The sequence below is a fragment of the Candoia aspera genome, chromosome 3 (assembly GCF_035149785.1).
Source record: "Candoia aspera isolate rCanAsp1 chromosome 3, rCanAsp1.hap2, whole genome shotgun sequence".
In the NCBI taxonomy this organism is placed as follows: domain Eukaryota; kingdom Metazoa; phylum Chordata; class Lepidosauria; order Squamata; family Boidae; genus Candoia; species Candoia aspera.
In genome coordinates, this window is record NC_086155.1 from 204,804,444 (window position 1) to 204,824,496 (window position 20,053).

Consider the following 20,053-nt stretch of genomic DNA (forward strand, 5'->3'; position numbering starts at 1 on the left):
GCTGCAGCCGTCGGACGGGGGAGGCTCCTCGGGCGTCGGCTCAAAGCCGGCCGCCGCCCGGTGCCACCCGCGCCCCCCAAGCCCGCGGGGCAGCGGGGCCGCCCCCGAGGAGGCTCCTCCCCGGGAGGGTGCGGCGCGCCCTCGCGGGCCTCCCCCGCCTCCTCCCCGCCCCTCCGCCTCTCTGCGGGGAGGCTGGAGGCCGGCCTGAGCCCGCGGGGCGGGGCGGGGCGGGGCGGGGCGGGGCGGGGCCAGCGGCGTCCCTCCGCGCCGCCGATCCGGCTCGGCTCGGGGCAGGCGATGGAGGAGCTGCTGCCGTCGGCCGTCCTGGAGCTCTGCGTCTGGGTCGGCGTCTCCAGGGAGAAGGCGAGAGACGCGCGCCAGGTAAACCCGCGGCGGGGCAGCGGCGCCGGGCTCGCGGGCGGGCGGGCGGGCATGTCGGGGGAGGGACCCCCGGGGCTGCCTCGACGGCTTTCCGGCGTCCCCGGAGCCGCCGCGGCTCCCCGGGCGGCCCTGAGGCGGGTCTCGCCGGCGGTCGCGGCTCGCGGAGGGCGCGCCGGGCGCTTTCTCGAGGCCTCCCCGCGGGGTCCCCGGGGCCAGAGGGTCGCCTCTCCCGCCGGCCGGCCGGCCGGCCCTTCGCGCCCCCTCGGGCCCCGCCTGGAGCGCCGGGGAGGGCGCGGCGGCGGCGGCGGCGGCGTTTCGCAAGAGGACGCGCGGGCTTTCCGGGATTAGCCAACGGCGCGCCCGCCCTGCGCCGCCTGTGGCGTTGCACCGGCGCGCGGTCTCTCCCCCGGCAAACTCCGTGCGCTTCCTCGCGGCTCCTGGAGGTGGTGGCTCCTGCGCAGGCCGCCTTCCCGAGGAAGCGCGAGGGCTGGCGTTCGCTTTGGATGTTTACCCCCCTTGTATGACTCCGCCTCGGCCCGTCACCCGGGCAGGGGTTTGCGCGGCGGGGTGCGGTGGGGGGCTTCCTGGAGAAATGGCAGAAAAAAGCAATGGAATCGTTGCTGTACGGGCGAAAATAGGGGTGGTGGTTTCGTTATGGGCAGCTAAGGATTGCAGTCGCTCTGTTAACTTCTAAATGAAAATGATCCTGATGGCGGGACAACTGGTATTTATTATTTACTACCAATCCGTTACTAGTGTGGTGTTTTAAAACCACTTTGTCAGACCCTGCTTGACTACTCTTTCGTATCTTTTCGCCACCGCAAACCCTCTGCAGCTTTCACTTCTTCAGGGTTGACAGCGAGCCAGCTGGGTGCTGGCCAAACTGTTGCGCTACCTGAAGGCATCTGTATTATCTGAAGTTGGGGCAGAGTACACTTAAGGCTGTCAGCACCTGGCAGCACTAGCAGTCTTCAGATTTTTCATGTACTATGTTTGTTGAGGAGTACTTTGTTGGAGGAAAATCCTGAGAGTGCCTTGGACTGCCAGAAGATCAAACCAGTCCATCCTCCAGGAAATAAAGCCAGACTGCGCACTTGAGGGAATGATATTAAGGGCAAAACTGAACTACTTTGGCCACATAATGAGAAGGCAGGACACCCTGGAGAAGATGCTGATGCTAGGGAGAGCAGAGGGCAAAAGGAAGAGGGGCCGACCAAGGGCAAGATGGATGGATGATATTCTAGAGGTGACGGACTCATGCCTGGGGTAGCTGGGGATGTTGACGACCGACAGGAAGCTCTGGCGTGGGCTGATCCATGAAGTCACGAAGAGCTGGAAGCGACTAAACAAATAAACAACAACAACTTTGCTAATTTTGGGTCAGTGTAAGACAGAGATAGCCGATCTGAAGCTTCACTGCTGCAGGTGACCCATCTGAAAGCTTTGAACACAGCTCTAGAGGCTTCCAAAAGTGACTGAAAGGGGACATTTTTATATCCTTGACTGGAGAGTAATCATATGAACAGCATTTAATTTTTGTCAAGTTTAAATGTGAAAGAAATGACATTTAGCATTTGTTTTGGCTCCATCTGCTACTTTTAAATTGTCTCCTAACACTCAGTGGCCAAATGTGTCCCTTAGTTTAGAAAACTTTAGGCATTTCTACTATGGAGAAAGCTGACTTATTACTGTTGAATTTCTGTGCAACTCTACTTTGCAAAAAATTAACTGAGAAGGAATAGCATTTTATCTGTTTTGCATTATTAATTTACATGTTGTCATCGGGGTGGGAGGCAACGTATCTTCCCATTTGTTAATCTCAGTAAAATGAACAGGGTGTAGCTGAGCTTACTTTGTTTTTCTTTAATTCGCTGCAGTTTATATGAGTACCATTGCTCATTTCCTCTCTATAATATTTGTTTTTCTAGTTCAAGAAGGTATAGAATGACGTTGTTACTTCTTAATACTCAGATAATTCTGTAAACTTCTGCCATGTTCAATTCTAAGCAAATCCGGTATTAAGCAATCCTTGAAGCTTTGTAGTGGCTTGTTAAATAAGATTTTACCTAATGCCTATATCAGCACATACAGACATGGTCTTATTCTTTGGCCTTGCAAGTGTTAATATCCCTTTGAGTTCAGGGAATTGGATCAGCCAGCAAGTATATTTTGAACTCAGTTGCTAGTTTCACTCTCCTTCAACAGCTCTGTATGTTTTAGTTCTTATTTAGCTTATTACACCGCCTTATTACAAAGTGCATGTAATTTTCATACAGCTTGAGTTATCTAGGAGAAAAACAGAACAGAGCCCTGTTATTAGGGTTAGAAGATAAAGAGTCTGATAAATACGAGGAAGCTTCTAACTAGATTGGTCTTAATATATACTGCAGATATCTGTCCAGATTTTTCATACCCACTGTAAACTTGTAATATTGGAGGTATGATCAGGAATTACTGTGTATACAGCATGGCGTAAAGTATGTTTATTTGCTAAGAACTAGATGATGTCCTTCGTTCAAGTCCCATAGGCCATATAGCGTGTGTTGTAATGCGATGGCAGAAGTTTATGTCCAGGCTGAGTCATAAGGGCTCGCAAAACTGTTTCCGACGAACACACGAGGAAAAGCAGCTAAAAGAATTTCCAAGGATACTATTGTTCATCCTGCCTTTTTAAAAACGGTCTTTCATTTTTCCAAGACCTGTGAGATGTTGCTTTTGCTCAGCTAGTTCATAGGTTATTTAACACACTGAACATTTCTGCATTTAAAAATATATTATTGGCTATGGGTTGCTGAAAGGAAAAAAGAAAAAAGCACAGACTTCTGGAAGCATGTTTAAGTAGGTTTCCCTCCCACCCCCCCCTGTTGTATTTGATGTTACTGTACATTACAGAGTTGAATGGAAACAATGGCTGATCCCACAGGGTGTGAGGCAGGAGGTCTGAAGTTCCTCTCCCAAAAGCCTTCTGGACTGTCACACCCTGATCCCACCTCCTGCTTTGGGGTAGTAACTTGGTAGTTTCTGTGGCCACCACTTATCTTCCAGGTGGTGCCACGTGTGATGTTCAACCCTTACTCTGAGTGTGTAAGAGGGATAGGGCTTGTACACGCTCCTGCCATTCTGGCAATTAACAGAAAAAAAGTGAAAAAATTGAAATAATTCCTAAAACATTAGCTCCTGGCCTTAGAGCATAGAGATGTGTGGCTACAGGCTTTAGCCTTTCCTTGGGAGATAGGCCAGTCTCGTAAGAGATGAACAAAATCAAACATTTATAAAAAACGATGAACTATAACAACACCTTAAAACCTTTGATATTAAAATACCAACATACAGAACTGTTCAAATGAAAGGTAAGCAGCAGCTTCAAAAGGAAATTCCAAAAGAAAATACAATTGCTGCAAGATGGTGCTGATCTGCTATGAATGGGTAAATTAAAACTTGCTGGAAAGAGATTGGAACAGGGTTTTGAATTCTTACTGAAAATTGTATGAATTTCGAAAAGTAAGTTTAGTATGATGCATTTTTTTCTAAGAGTAAATAAACCAGACCAGCTCTAATATAAAGTGAGGACAGTTTGTAGGGGTGGTGCCCTTGTACAAATGCCGGTGGATTTTTGGTACACAAGTTAACAATGAGATTTGTGATAAGACCAGTTGGAAGCTATTGTTTCTATTTTCTTTTCATGGTTCTGGGATACTGTAGCATTCTTGGAAATAAAGATTATGCTAAACGTTAACACGCTTGCTTTGTGTATCGTACAGGATTTTAATAACATTTTAATAAAAATAATGGAGTCTGGAGGGAGGCACCAAGAGAGATAGCTGCAGCCACCAGGCTGTGGACCAGGAATTTAGACTTCGGCCGTTGTGCTTCTTCGTCTTACTTTTCCAATGTGCTACTTGCTTATTTCATGTTTTGTTCTTTAATATGTATGTGAGTTTGTAAGTTGTGGCTTTCCTTGTGCAGTGACAGAATTATCCTTGGCAACCTGGGGTTAATAATTGAGTAACAGAGCTTCCTCTTGCTGATAGGAAGAGAACATCACTGCTGAAACACTTTCATCACGAAGGAAGCTCAAATGATCAAAGATTGCAGTCATACAAGAATGGCACCCATCAGTATTTGCATTCCCAGTAGCAGCAGTAGCTTCTGTTTGATAGAATTCCATTTCTGACTTACAGATACTAGGAGATCAATGTAGGGTAGCCTGCTCATCAGCAGATATTTTAGAAGGAAGCATTTTGGTGATATTTTACAACTTGATGGCCAGGTCTTGGTATTCAAGGACCACGCTTATATTTTTTGGAGGGTTGAGGGCTACAAAGTCAAGAGGGCCACAGAGCCAGTTTGGTGTGGTGGTGAAGGTGCTGCACTAGAAACCAGGAGGCTGTGAGTTGTAGTCCTCCCTTATGGATGAAAGCGTTGCCTGGACCAGTCATTCTCTTTCAGCCCAACCACCTTGCAGAGTTGTGGTGGTGGGGAAGATACGGGAGCATTGCATACACCACCTTGAATTGTACAAATAAAAGTGGGTTATAAAGCTAACAGTAAATTAAAAAGTAAACATAGAACTGCGGGGAAATTCTTTGTTTTGTAATTGTCATATGCCTGTTTTAGGGTCTATACTAGAGCTTTTATCTGTTTCCAGTTTCAAAGTGTCTTCAGTTTTTAGCAATCACAATCAAGGAGGTTCCTGAGAGCTGCAAAAAAGGTACTTGGAAGATGCAGGTTGCCTGTCCCTCTTTCACAGGAATGAGGAAGAGCTGCTCAATATTAAAACGGTGATTTAACATATTGACCATCACACAGTCCACATTAATTATTTTGGTTGTTTTTTTTTTAGCTGGCTCAAAAAAAGGATGTGAAAAGCATTCCTCCACTTGAACCAGAAGTTCTTTCCGTTTTTGTACCTCCATTTATCAGCAAGCAAGATTCGCAGGCCCTTCCTTTAAACAGTAATGCTTTCAATAAAACAAAACGCCGTTCCTTTCGGAAAAAGAAAGAGAAGTTTAAGATTGAGAATGCAAAGGCTCTGAATGGAGCCCCCAAAGCACCTGTGGATGAAGAGATCAGCGTTCCCAAAGATGTTGACCTCAATGGATTGCCCCAGCTTTGCTTTCCAGGTATTTTTTTTATTTATAAGATTTATAAATCACTTCACTGCAGAGCCTCGAGTGTGTGACTAGAGGTACAGGTAGGCCTCGACTTACGACCCTCTGTTCAGCAACCATTTAAAGTTACGATGGCGCTGAATGAATGGTGGTTATGACTGGTCCTTGGAGTTCCAGCCGTCCCAGCACCCCCATGGTTACATGATCACGATCCAGGCACTTGTCAACCAGCTCCCTCTTTACAACCACATCACTTAGCAACAGAAATTCCGGTCCCAATTGCTGTTACAAGTTGAGAAATACCTGTGTTGTGTGACTGTTATTTTAGCTACCAATATCAAGGTCTGGTAACGTTTGCAGCTATATAGGTGAGATTGTAGAGGTCAACTTCGTATCTCAAGTTAAGGTTTCTTTTAATCTGGTTAGTTTGTTTATTCCTTCAACTTATACCCTGCCAAATTTTAAGTGACTCCTGGTGGCTTACAGCAATATCTGCAGGACGATCTACTCCAGCCCGACCAATCAGATCCAACAGGGAAAAACAGTGATCATTCCCAAGTTTTTGGAAGTTTGGGGGATGGGGGAGAAGGTTCTGATTTTCCATGGCAGCGCCAACACTGTGGTAAAGCCCCCCCACCCCACCCGGGATAGATCAGGCTGGCCCCCTCCTTGCTGATACTTTGGAAGCTTTTAAAGACAGAGCTGTTTTGGAGAGCCTTCCCCTGATTGTATCATGCCATTTTTAACTTCTGTTGTTATTGTTTATATTTTTATGCTTGCTTTTATTCTTTTTATGGATGGTTTATTCGTTTCTGATTCTATGAAAGCCACTGAAAATCTCTTGACTGCAGTGGGATAGAGACGTGAAAAATAATAAGTGAATGCAAAACATTGCACTATCCACAGAATCAAAGTAAACTACAATTAATAATTGATTGATTAAGGTAAAAGTAAAGGTTTCCCTTGATATTAAGTCCAGTCGTGTCCGACTCTAGGGGGTGGTGCTCATCTCCGTTTCAAAGCCGAAGAGCCGGCGTTTGTCCGTAGACACTTCCTCCGTGGTCATGTGGCCGGCATGACTAAAGGGAACACCGTTACATTTACAATTGATTGATTATGTACCATCAAATTGGTGTCAACTCTCAGCGACCACATAGATAGATTTACTTCTAAGACAATCTGTCCTCAACCTGCACCCATCTTCCCTGTAATTGAGTCCATGCCCTTGGACACCATGGGTGGGTGTCCTCTTTCTTTCCACCTTTCTCACCATTAGAGCCTTCTCCAGAGAGTTAGGTCTTTGCATAGTATGTCTGAAGTAGGATAATTTGAGCCTGATCGTTTGTGCCTTGAGTGAGATTGAACAACAAATAATACACACTCTCAATAAATATGTAGTACCAATAAGCTAATGAATAAGATCTGGTTTCCAGTGGTACACAGTCCTTTCCCAAGGGCTCTCTGGGAAAGATTGGCCTTCACCACCTTCCAGAAGTATGGTTTTACCTATGAGCTGAGCTGAGCTGAGTTCATCCCATATGCCAAGCCCAAACCATACAAGCTGTGTTAACGTGTTTGATGAGGGAAGATATGGTACATGTTTGATGTATGAAGATAGCCTGTAATGAGTCCTGATTATGGTGCACTGCATCTGCGTTTGTCGTGATTATTCAGCCATTGTTCTGTCTTCTTATTTTGGACCGGTGGGTCAACTCTGCTTTCCCTGCACTTCCTTTAAGACTAAAATGTGCCATACTGTGAAATCTTCAGAGCGTTCTTGATGAACATCGGGTTAAAAAGGTTTAATTTCCATTTTAACATCCCCCTTTCTGGGGGGAGATGGGCGGTGATAGACATTTGAATAATAAATAAATAAATTTCATCGTACCTTTGGCCCAAGCAGAACGTTTTCATTTTTTCCCTTCCAATAGGAATTTTATTATATTCATTGCTGGTTTCCGTTGTGGACCGTTTCAATTGTTTCACCACTTAGAGTCGATTGGGAGTAGAATGGTCTAGAAGTGCTGTAAACCAACCAACAAACAAACAAACATATTATTGGGATTAGTCAGTATATTGCCTTCAATCCAGTTTCTTAGTTAAAAAGTGTCGATTTTTGTGAGCCCTGCTAATCTTCAGCGGTTTATAAATCTGTGAATTGTGATCCTTGTACTGATGCAGTATTCTGTAAGACTTGTGCTGTTTTTTTGTTTTGTTTTTTACAGGAGGATTTTATATCACATGTGAATCTAGAGAGGACCACATCCATTTTCTCGTTTTCACAGATGTCTTTGGAAACCGGACATACGGAGTTGTGGTCCAGTATTACCAGCCTATGCAAGTATGTTTTTTAATTGGCTTCTTTGGCCTTAATGAAGCTATTTCAGTGCTGAGTTGTTTACTAATTTTAGAATTTATCGATTATTTTGAATCGGGTGTCTTTATCTCTTGCTTTGAGATTCTCTTATGTTTGGAGCATAATGTTCTGAAGCAAAATAATGTTCTTGATCATGCGTTCTAGTCATAAAAATACATAGAGGGAATCCATATCATAGTCTTTTGATTTTGCTAACTTCGTAATACAGAAATCAAGTCCTGTGGGGTTAGCTTCTGAAAGATGGGCTTTTACCAAATCATTTAAAAACTAAATTGGGTTTGAGCTATCTAACACGTGCAGGGACATGCCTGGAACTACAGTAGGTGGTCATATTTGTTTTGCTTCATTACATCACATTTCATTTCTGTACTGCTCTTTCTTAAATATAATTTTAATAATTTTTAAGAGAGCCAGTTTGGCGTAGTGGTCAAGGCATCAAGCTAGAAACAGGGAGACTGTGAGTTCTAGTCCTGTCTTGGGCACAAAGGCAGCTCGGTGGCCTTGGGCCAGTCACTTTCTCTCAGCCCTAGGAAGGAGGCAATGGCAAACCACTAATGAAAAACCTGCCAAGAAAACTGCAGGGACTTGTTCAGGCAGTCTCTGAGAATTGGACACAATTGACTGGAATAATAATAATAGTAATAATAATTTTTACATAATTAAAAAGCAAATGTAAAGAAAATATATGAAGAAAAGAAAAGGAAATAAAGAGAAAGAAGAAAAGGAAAGTACAAAAAGCAAAGCAGAATAAGAAAGAGAAATAGTTAAAGAAACAAAAAAAAGGCGACTTCCGACCTTTTCAACAGTTATGAACAAAGTCATTATACAAATACAAAATTAAAAGCCAGGTTGATTTTTAAAAAATAGAAATGTGAAATAAAAAACAGGCATGCTTTAAGAGAGCCTGGTGCTGGAGCAATTGTCATCCTGGAAATGCCTCAGTGAAAAGGCGTATCTTCAATTCTTTCTTTGGAGGCCAGATGGCAAGGGGGTCAGCCAGGCACCTCTCAGGGAAATGTCCGTAACTGAAGTATTGTCACAGTGGAGCAGACTTGATGGCTTAATGACCCCCTTCTGATTCTGTGATAGTTGTGGGTCTATGTATGTACGTGAATTACATCCCCGTTCTTGAAAACAGAATTTGTGAGAGGCAACCAGATCACAAGCGGGTGTGTTTTTCTTGTAGGATGGACGCCTCTACAATGGACAGGTACTTTGGGAAAATGGACAGGGCTCTAGAGCTGATTCGTACTTTGTGCCATTTGCTGTTTGTGTCATATCCAGGTATCCGTATTTCAATGCCCTCAAGGACTGTTTGTCTTGGTAAGGATGAATATTTGGGTTGCTTTTTCTTTGTAAGGACAGATATAACTGCTGTGATAGAGCCACGATTTTCTGAGTAGTTACAAGAACGGTCAGAATATGCTGAGCGGAGGAAGTCAAAGGAAGACCAATTGATACATTGATAATTAACAGCACTTATGTAGACCTTCCTCCCTGAACATGATTTCAGTTTTCACAGTTTGATTGCCTTCTTGCTGATTTCCATTTGACAGTGTTTCCCATGACAATTGACCCAGTATCCCATGAGATTCTAGTAGAGACGTTTTTAACATATGAGGGGTGGACTGGGCTGCCCTTAGATGGACACAGGGCTGGTTGTGCAGTCATACCCAACAAGTGTATGTCAGTGGCCCTTTGTCTAGCACACTTTTATTGCTGGTGCAGCTGCAGTTCTAATCTTTCACATAGTTAGAAACCACTTCTAAGTAGTTTCTTAGAGATTCGGTTAGCAAATGAGGACAGGGCACTCCTATTATAAATTCCCAGGTTCTGAGGGAATGATGTTGTTGTTTATTCGTTTAGTCGCTTCCGACTCTTCGTGGCTTCATGGACCAGCCACACCAGAGCTTCCTGTCGGTCGTCAACACCCCAGTTCCCCCAGGGACGGGTCCGTCACCTCTAGAATATCATCCATCCATCTTGCCCTTGGTCGGCCCCTCTTCCTTTTGCCTTCCACTCTCCCTAGCATCAGCATCTTCTCCGGGGTGTCCTGTCTTCTCATGATGTGGCCAAAGTATTTCAGTTTTGCCTTTAATATCATTCCCTCAAGTGAGCAGTCTGGCTTTATTTCCTGGAGGATGGACTGGTTTGATCTTCTTGCAGTCCAAGGCACTCGCAGAATTTTTCTCCAACACCACAGTTCAAAAGCATCTATCTTCCTTCTCTCAGCCTTCCTTATGGTCCAGCTCTCGCAACCATATGTTACTACGGGGAACACCATTGCTTTAACTATGGAGACCTTTGTTGTCAGTGTGATGTCTCTGCTCTTAACTATTTTATCGAGATTTATCATTGCTCTTCTCCCAAGGATTAAGCGTCTTCTGATTTCCTGACTGCAGTCAGCATCTGCAGTAATCTTCGCACCTGGAAATACAAAGTCTTTCACTGCTTCTACATTTTCTCCCTCTATTTGCCAGTTATCAATCAAGCTGGTTGCCATAATCTTGGTTTTTTTGAGGTTTAGCTGCAAACCAGCTTTTGCACTTTCTTCTTTCACCTTCATCATAAGGCTCCTCAGTTCCTCTTTGCTTTCAGCCATCAAAGTGGTATCATCTGCATATCTGAGATAGTTAATGTTTCTTCCAGCGATTTTAACTCAAGGCCAGCTTGTCGCATGATGTGTTCTGCATACAAGTTGAATAGGTAGGGTGAGAGTATACAGCCCTGCCGTACTCCTTTCCCAATCCATTAAACCAATCCGTTGTTCCGTGGTCTGTTCTTACTGTTGCTACTTGGTCGTTATACAGATTCTTCAGGAGGCAGACAAGATGACTTGGTATCCCCATACCACTAAGAACTTGCCACAATTTGTTATGGTCCACACAGTCAAAGGCTTTAGAATAGTCAAGAAAACAGAAATAGATGTTTTTCTGAAACTCCCTGGCTTTTTCCATTATCTATTGGATATTGGCAATTTGGTCCGTAGTTCCTCTGCCTTTTCTAAACCCAGCTTGTGCATCTGGCAGTTCTCGCTCCATGAATTGCTGAAGTCTACCTTGCAGGCTCTTGAGCATTACCTTACTGGCATGTGAAATGAGTGCCACTGTTCGATAGTTTGAACATTCTTTCGTGTTTCCCTTTTTTGGTATGGGGATATAAGTTGATTTTTTCCAGTCTGATGGCCATTCTTGTGTTTTCCAAATTTGCTGGCATTACCTTGACAACATCATCTCGCAAGATTTTGAACAGTTCAGCTGGGATGCCGTCGTCTCCTGCTGCCTTGTTATTAGCAATGCTTCTTAAGGCCCATTCAACCTCACTCTTCAGGATGTCTGGCTCTAGCTCACTGACCACACCGTCAAAGCTATCCCTGATATCCCCGACCTTCCTATACAGGTCTTTGTAACGATTGCCTAAACCCAAATACTCAGTCTCACAAGCTCGGGCTTAAAGATAACTGATTTATTAAAGGAATAGTATGCAAATACAGAGAAAGCTGAGAATGAGCAAAAGCGCGCCAAATACAAACTTAAAAGCCTTGCTTGTGGGCAGGTCCCGCCCGATCGCCCGTCAGTACGCTCCCCCTCCCAGGTGCTGAATGCCGTTAGATGCGCCTGGGATAGTAACCTTGAACAGGAGCGCAAACCCAAACATGCATTCCAAGCCCTCAAAACAAGGGAGGGCAACAGAATGGAAAAATCCCGGGTGAAGGGATACGGAACAGAGAATGACATGTGAAACGTTACAATGTTAACCAGACATTAGAATGTGAACATGACATATTGCCCCCCCAAAAGAAATTAGGGAGCTGGTTTGTCAGGATAGGCAGAGTGAAATTGGGCTACGAGACGAGGAGAATGCACGTCTGGAGCAGCAACCCATTCAGGATGAGGGAAATGTTTCCAGCGGACGAGGTATTGTAGAGTAGAGCGCTGGCGTCTGGAATCGAGAATAGATGCCACCTCGAAGTGTTGCTGGTTGTCGATCATGAGGGGAGGTGGAGGAGTGGGTTGTGGATGCCAACGGTCCGATGACAGGCAGGGTTTGAGTAAGCTGCAATGGAAAACAGGATGTAAACGTTTAAGGTTGTGAGGCAAATCGAGTTTAAACGTAACAGGGTTGAGCTGAGCAACAATTGAAAAAGGACCGACAAATTTAGGACCAAGTTTCTTAGAGGGTTGTGGGGATTTGATAAACTTAGTTGATAAGTAGACTTTATCTCCGACTGCAAAGGATGGTTCTGGGGAACGCTTTGCATCAGCATGGCGTTTATAGGCAGTTTGGGCATGTTGGAGGGCAAGTAGAATATTAGACCATGAGTCCTTGAGAGAGTCCGCCCAGCCAGCGAGGGTGGCTGGGAGCGGCTGAGGATGAGGGAGTTCAGGAATGGGAACAAATTCGCGTCCAAAAACTGTTTTAAAGGGGACTTGACCAGTGGTTTGATGAATGGAATTGTTGTAAGCGACCTCAGCAAATGGGAGTAGATCGACCCAGTTGTCTTGCTGGTAGTTAACAAAAGCTCTGAGGTATTGCTCTAAGGTAGAATTAACAGCCTCTGTAGATCCGTCCGTTTCTGGATGCCAAGCAGTAGAAAGTGATTGTTGTGTACCCAGAAGTTTCAAAAATGCGCGCCAAAATTGTGACGTAAATTGTGTGCCTCTGTCACTCACCAAACGGGCGGGGATACCGTGGAGACGGTACACGTGGATGAGGAAGAGGCGTGCCAGCTGTTGCGCGGTAGGGATAGAAGCGCAGGGGATAAAGTGGGCTTGTTTTGAGAAAAAGTCTTTGACGACCCAAATGACAGTTTTGCGTTGACTAGGGGGTAGATCAACGATAAAATCCATGGAGATATCTTGCCAAGGGACAGACGGAGTGGCCACGGGTTGGAGGAGACCCTGGGGCTTGCCCGGTTTGCGTTTTATCGCCGCACATACAGGGCACGCAGTGACATATTCTTTTAAGTCTTTGAGTAAAGTTGGCCACCAGAATTGCCGGCGAACGAGGTGCAAAGTTTTCACGTAGCCGAAATGCCCAGCTAGCTTGTCATCGTGGCAGCGTTGTAGTATGGTTTTCCGCATAGCTGCGGGTACATAGAGACGATCGTTGCGCCAGGCAAGATCATCGGTGAAAGTTAACATGTGTCGGTTGGCTTGCAACCAAGTATCCGTTTTAAGGTGGGAGAGCAACTGTTGTTGCAAATTGGAGGGAATTGACAAGGGAGGTGAGCTGCTGGAAGGCGGAGCGGCTGGAGGCGGAGTCGATTGTGCTCGAGTCTGGCTGCGAGTCACTGCTGCCAGACTTAATTGTTTGTCGGTCCAGACGGTGCCTTGGACCGTTGGCCCTGGGCCATCATCCTGGGGTCTGCGCGAGAGTGCATCAGCCAAAAAGTTTTTCTTGCCTGGTATAAATTTAAGAGTGAAGTCAAAGCGGCTGAAGAACTCAGCCCAGCGCAGCTGTTTGGGACTGAGTTTTCGGCTGGTGCTTAGAGCTTCCAGGTTTTTATGGTCAGTCCAGACTTCAAAAGGGTTGGACGTACCTTCCAATAGGTGTCGCCACGTCTCTAAAGCCGTTTTCACAGCAAAAGCCTCCTTTTCCCAAACGTGCCAACGTCTCTCTGTTTCAGTGAATTTGCGAGAGAGGTAGGCACAGGGTTTTAAAGCGCCAGATTGGTCAGATTGTAACAAAATTGCGCCTATGGAAAAATCCGAAGCATCGACTTGTACAACGAAGGGTTGAGAGGGGTTTGGATGCTGTAAAATTGGTTCGGTGGTAAAAAGTTGTTTGAGCGTTTGGAACGCTTGCTGACAGGCTGGAGTCCATTTAAGGAGCGCGCCTGGGTTCTTTGAACGTCGCGTATCCCCCTGTCCTTTGGTTTTTAACAGTTCAGTAAGGGGGAGGGCGATTTCTGCAAAATTTTGGGCGAATGCCCGATAGAAATTAGAGAATCCAAGGAAACTTTGTAATTGTCTCCTGGTACGGGGAGGCTCCCATGCTACAATAGCTTCTACTTTTGTAGGGTCCATTTCAATGCCCTGAGCTGAAATTCGGTAGCCTAGGTAATCAATTTGCGATTGATGAAACGCACATTTTGACAGTTTTGCGTACAACTCTGCTTTTTCCAATTTAGCCAGTACCTGACGCACCAAGTGGATATGTTCTGACATGGTTTCAGTATAAATCAATACATCATCCAAATATACTAGTACCCCCTTAAATAGGTGGTCATGCAAGACCTCATTGATTAACTGCATAAAAACCCCGGGTGCCCCAGATAAACCGAATGGTAAAACTTTATATTGGAAAGCCCCAAGAGGACAGTTGAACGCTGTTTTCCACTCATCCCCCTCTCTTATGCGAATGCGAAAGTAAGCTTCTCTCAAATCCAGTTTTGAGAAAATTTTACCTCTGGCCAGATGTGATAACATATCTTTGATCAGGGGCAAAGGATATTTATTTAATATTGAGACCGCATTGAGCCCGCGGAAATCGGTACAAAGCCTTAATGACCCATCCTTTTTTGGCCTGAATAGGACAGGAGCTCCTACCGGGGAATTAGCAGGCTCAATGAAACCCCTAGCCAGATTTTTGTCAATGAACTCCCTTAGCGTGGTAAGCTCTTTGGGAGACATGGGGTATATTTTTGGGTGAGGCAATTTTACATTTGGTAAAAACTCAATGGCACAGTCCGTTTTTCGGTGGGGTGGCAAGCGATCTGCTTCCTTTTCCCCAAATACTTCAGCAAAATCTTGGTACTGATGGGGTAGCCCCTCGAGAGGTTGAAGCGTTTGTACAGTGGTATACGCTACCCCTCCACCCTCCATGTCCTCCAATAGGTCCTTTTCGGGTACTTTGTAAAATCCATCCGCAAACGTCACAGTTCTATGCAGCCAGTTGATGAAAGGGTTTTGTTGCACAAACCAAGGCATCCCCAAAATTACCAGAGGGCCCCCCACTGGAGCTACCACAAATGGCAGCTTTTCCTGATGGGAGCCCATCTGCAAGGCGACCAGTCCCGTGGAAAGATTAACTGCTTTCCCTCCCGCCATAGTTCCATCCAACTGGGTGAAAATCATGGGTCTTGGCAAAGGGAACGTGGGCAGTTCTAGAGCCGCTACGACATCAGGGTGCATTAGAGAACGGGAGCAACCCGAGTCTAGCATGGCCCACACTTCCACCGTTTTGGTTTGTGAGCCCAGCTTAAGTTTAACAGTCAGTGTGGGAAAGTTTCCACTCACCGAATCATGGTTACGCCCGGTTTCTTCCACCTGCCCTAGGGCGCCCTTCAGGGCAGGTGGTAGGCTTTTCCCGCCGGCTGCTCGAATTGCAACTCTTCCTCCTCTTCACCGAAGGGAAGGTCGGGGGGGTCCAGTTCCGCGAGGGCTGCCTTCAGTTTTCGCGGTGGAGCAGGAGCAGGCGTCTTTATCGCGGGTTTCGTCTGTCGTTCCTCTGGACGGCGTCTCGGGCACGACGTGGCTCGATGCCCTTCTTTTCCACATCGGAGGCACTGACCCTTGGAGAACCGTTGCTCCCTCTCTTCTTCCCAGGTTTTCGGTTTGGGGCGGCTGGCAAGTCCAGATGCGCGCGCTCCTCTAGCGAGACGTGTTTGTCTAAGCTCTTTGGTATGGGCATAGGTTCGTAGGGCATTTTCTGCGCTTCCCGCCAACTGAATCCACCCATATAGCGTTTTGGGATCATCTCTGCCCAAAGCCCATCGAAGGATTTCGGGTTCAAGCCCCTGCTTGAACAATTCGATGATTGTTGGCTCAGACCAGTCTTCCACTTTTCCTGCCAAGGCTTTAAACTCCAACGCATATTTGGCAACTGAGAGGGACCCTTGGTAAAGTTTCCGCAGGTCATTTTTAGCCGTTTCTTGAGCTAGGGGGTCTTCGAAATGCTCTTTAAGTGCCCACAAAAATTCATCGAAGTCCTCTAACTCAGTTGCCTCAGCTTGGCATAGTTGCACATACCAATCCGCTGCCCTTCCTCTCAGCTTGTTGGCAATGAAATTGACCTTGCCGTGTTCAGACCGAAAGTTCCGACCCCAATCTTCCATATAATGCTTGGCATTCGTAATAAAGAAGGAGAGCGTTGCGGGATCTCCATCAAACTTCACTCCAAATGGTGGGAAGGTTCTTGCCGGCTCAGCTGGCTGTGGCGGTGCCGCGAATGACAGCGTACGCCGAGCCCCCACAAGTGGTCGATCCCTAGGAGGTCTTGCCTCTCGCTCTCCCCTTTGATGGGCTGATCGAGTCTTACTTCTCCCCCGGGTCGACAGGGTGCTGTGCCTGGGGTACTGTGACGGCTCTTCCTCCCAATCCTCCGGGGTGGGCTCTGCCTCTCTGGGCTGATCCTCTCTGGGTAGATCCTTGAGGATCGTTACTATTAAATCCATTTTATCTTCCAATGCTCTCATACGGGCCGGAGTGACCGGCTCCTCCGGGGGTTGGTTGGTTATCACCACCTTCGGTGACAGAGGGACTTCGTGCTCCCAGGTCAATTGGGGAGACCCCCTCCCCGTGGTTCTTTCCATAACAGATCTCTGTTCACTCCTGAGACTCTCCTGTATGGATGTCAACAGCTCGTCCAATTGGGTATCTCGCAACTCCCGACGTGCTGCTCTTTGCGCTCTCGAGGTTAGCGCTGGCCGGCTTTTGACCACCTCCCGCTCTTCTTCGCCTCCCTCACTTACGCGAAGTTGAGGTTCTGTCATCGCTAGCGTTCCCTCTTATCCAAGGATTGGATGGGGCCAGCGGAAAATGGAAAAAATGATTTCTCAGCTTTATGTAACGATTGCCTAAACCCAAATACTCAGTCTCACAAGCTCGGGCTTAAAGATAACTGATTTATTAAAGGAATAGTATGCAAATACAGAGAAAGCTGAGAATGAGCAAAAGCGCGCCAAATACAAACTTAAAAGCCTTGCTTGTGGGCAGGTCCCGCCCGATCGCCCGTCAGTACGCTCCCCCTCCCAGGTGCTGAATGCCGTTAGATGCGCCTGGGATAGTAACCTTGAACAGGAGCGCAAACCCAAACATGCATTCCAAGCCCTCAAAACAAGGGAGGGCAACAGAATGGAAAAATCCCGGGTGAAGGGATACGGAACAGAGAATGACATGTGAAACGTTACAATGTTAACCAGACATTAGAATGTGAACATGACAGTCTTCTGTATATTCTTGCCACCTATTCTTGATCTCTTCTTCTTCTGTTAGGTCCTTGCCATCTTTGTTTTTGATCATACCCATTTTTGCCTGGAATTTACCTCCGATGTTTCTAATTTTCTGGAAGAGGTCTCTTGTCCTTCCTATTCTATTGTCTTCTTCCACTTCCACGCATTGCTTGTTTAAAAATAATTAAAAATAAGGTGTGTTGATCCTTAGAACATCGGATTCGCCGTTCACCACCAGCACCGTCGGCCGCTAGCCATCCTTTCGGCTTTGAGCTAGCTGCGTCATCACATCTGGGGCTAGTTGAACTCATCCTCTGTTCCTCCCCAGTAGCATTTTGACCATCTTCCGACCTGGGGGTCTCATCTTCTGATGGTATACCGACATATCTATGGTTGTACTGATCCACTGAGTTTTCACGGCAAGAATACTGGGGTGGGTTGCCATTACCTTCCCCAGGGATTGCATTTAGTCTGACCTCTCTGTCATGACCTTCCCGTCTTGTGTGGCCCTTCACGGTTTAGCCCATGGCATCATTGAGGTGCTCAAGCTCCAGCACCACCACAAGGTAACGATCCTTTGCTGAAGGAGGGAATGATATTAAAAGCAAAACTGAAGTACTTTGGCCACATAATGAGAAGACAGGACACCCTGGAGAAGATGCTGATGCTAGGGAGAGTGGAGGGCAAAAGGAAGAGGGGCCGACCAAGGGCAAGGTGGATGGATGATATTCTAGAGGTGACGGACTCGTCCCTGGGGGAGCTGGGGGTGTTGACGACCGACAGGAAGCTCTGGCGTGGGCTGGTCCATGAAGTCACGAAGAGTCGGAAGCGACTGAACGAATAAACACCAACAAAATTTCTAAAGTGATGTGCTGAATTTTATGTTCTACTGCTTAGACTTTAATTTCATACAGTAATAATAAGTTATTAAGCTAGCAAGAGCAGAGCTGCAAAACTGGATTAAATTTGCATGAATTGTTCTGCAAGGGAATTTCTTAAAGCTTACCGATCTATACTCGGGTATGAAAGATTGGAAGTGTATCAGTGCAAAATCAAAGAACAATAAGCTGGTAGTTATCGGCAGAAGAAAAAAATGTTTGGAAGGCATGAGAATTCTCGAATGATGTTGTCTTTTACTAAAAGTGTTTCCCTACTACCTGGTGTCATTTTTAATTGCAGCTTACTGGTACGGCTGAAGCCTTACAAAGATTTAGAAACTGAGGAGCATATAAAAGAATTTGCAGCAAAATTGTCCTTGATACCGAGTCCTCCTCCAGGGCCACTTCAACTGGTAAATACTGACAATATGCTATACTTAAAATTTCCTGAGCTCAATTGCAAACCAAGGAATGTTAACGGCTGTTTAAAAGCAGTGGCCTTTGAGAAGAGAACAGTGAGAATTTCCTGCTCACCCTTTTTCCACTGCAAAATGCCCATCTTGTTCTTTTCTTGAGGTGCAACAGGGCATTCAGAATCAAAATGCAGAGCTTCCTTGACTTCCCTAGCCTTTAACTTCTTTAACTTCCTGCTTTGTTCTTTCGGCCTTCCTAGGCTTTCCTTGCTGATCCTCCAGCCAAAACCATTTTGGCAGGGGTGGATTTGAGCTGTTTCATCTTCTTTTCCTGATCTTGTTCCTCCGCTTTCTTTAGCCTACTCCTCCTCACAACTTTTCTGCACTCTGCGTAGCATTGCTCACCCCAAAAGAGAATAACATGATGTGGATGTACTGTAGGTATGTAAAGAATTCTTAGACATACTAATGGAAATGGTGTCTATATATGATGTGTCATAAAGGTAGTCCTCACTTAACAACCATTCATTTAGTGATGGTTTGAACTTACAACAGTGCTGAAAAACCAGCTTGCAACAGGTCCTCACACTTACAACTGTCGCATCGTTCCCGCAGTCGCATGATCGCAATTTGGGTGCTTGGCAACCAGTTTGCGTTTATGACTGTTGTAGCATCCCATGGTCATGTTATTGCCATTTTTGACCTTCCCAGCTGGTTTCTGGCAAGCAAAATCAACAGGGAACCACGTAATTCACTTAATGACCACATGGTTCACTTAATGCCTGTGGTGATTTGCTTAACAACCGCTGCAAAAAGGTCATGAAATTGGGTTGGATTCACTTAATGACTGCTTTGCCCTCAAAACAGTTTGAAATGAAATGTTTTGTGCATCTCTGCTTTGTAGTAATTCTGTTTCTATCTCTCTGATTCCAGATAGTGTTGCTTGAAGACCCTTGCTCTTCAAATGCCAATGTTTCTGGATGAAATAAAAGGGCTGATTGTTACTTTTGAAGTTGTGTAGGACTTGGGTCTAGGCTACTTAAGCAAATGTCTTTCTTCTGTAGGGTCTCCCCTACTTCCCACTTAACAACATCTGAGGAGTGTTCCTACCATTACAGTCGACTGGCCTTGAGTTGCAGGAAGGCAGATTCTCTGTATAAATTGCTTTTCTTGCTTGAAAATTACTAAGTCTATCGTAACAGATGTTCTATTATGCTTATAGAATAATGCAGATATTAGAAATGTCAGTTTCTCGGTCTTTGTGCCTATCAAGAAAAATATGAAAGGAACTTTGATCTTTATCAAGTCGTCTTGCTATATTACCATGTAATATTTTAAACTATTCAAAATAACTGTTTTGCGTATAAGGAATTTGTTGGGTCCAGACAACGTTGCCTATTCCTCTCTGATTCTCTTTAGAAGATGAATTGTAATCTCCTTCTGCAGTTTGTGGTGATGAAACCTACAAAAACTGAACACCCCCATCTGTTATTCTTCTAGCTATATAATATGAAGCCCCTCCAAGTAGTATTTCCATCTCAGGAGGATCCTGACAGTCCACTTATTGATTTGGATCTGCATCTGCCCTTTCTTTGCTTCAAGCCGGAACAGATTTTACAGGTACAGCATTGTTTTAAGCAGATGGGAGTTTTCTCCGCTGATCTTTTGCCAAATTGCACAGGGGTTACCTTAGCCCAGTGTTTGTCAAGCTCGGCAAC

The 20,053-nt window shown here is 45.7% G+C and overlaps 1 protein-coding gene across 3 annotated transcripts in view; it reads left to right on the top strand.

Moving 5' to 3' along the window:
• The first annotated feature begins 274 nt into the window (after positions 1 to 274).
• Positions 275 to 20,053, top strand: part of DENND3 (DENN domain containing 3) — a 40,261-nt gene continuing 20,482 nt past the window's right edge. For all 3 annotated transcript variants that reach the window (XM_063299709.1, XM_063299712.1, XM_063299711.1), the window contains exons 1-6: positions 275 to 381; positions 5,225 to 5,504; positions 7,718 to 7,833; positions 9,056 to 9,192; positions 18,224 to 18,335; positions 19,836 to 19,955. In XM_063299709.1, coding sequence (XP_063155779.1) covers positions 298 to 381; positions 5,225 to 5,504; positions 7,718 to 7,833; positions 9,056 to 9,192; positions 18,224 to 18,335; positions 19,836 to 19,955 — 849 coding nt within the window. In that variant the 5' untranslated portion in view covers positions 275 to 297. The remainder of the gene's footprint in view (positions 382 to 5,224; positions 5,505 to 7,717; positions 7,834 to 9,055; positions 9,193 to 18,223; positions 18,336 to 19,835; positions 19,956 to 20,053) is intronic.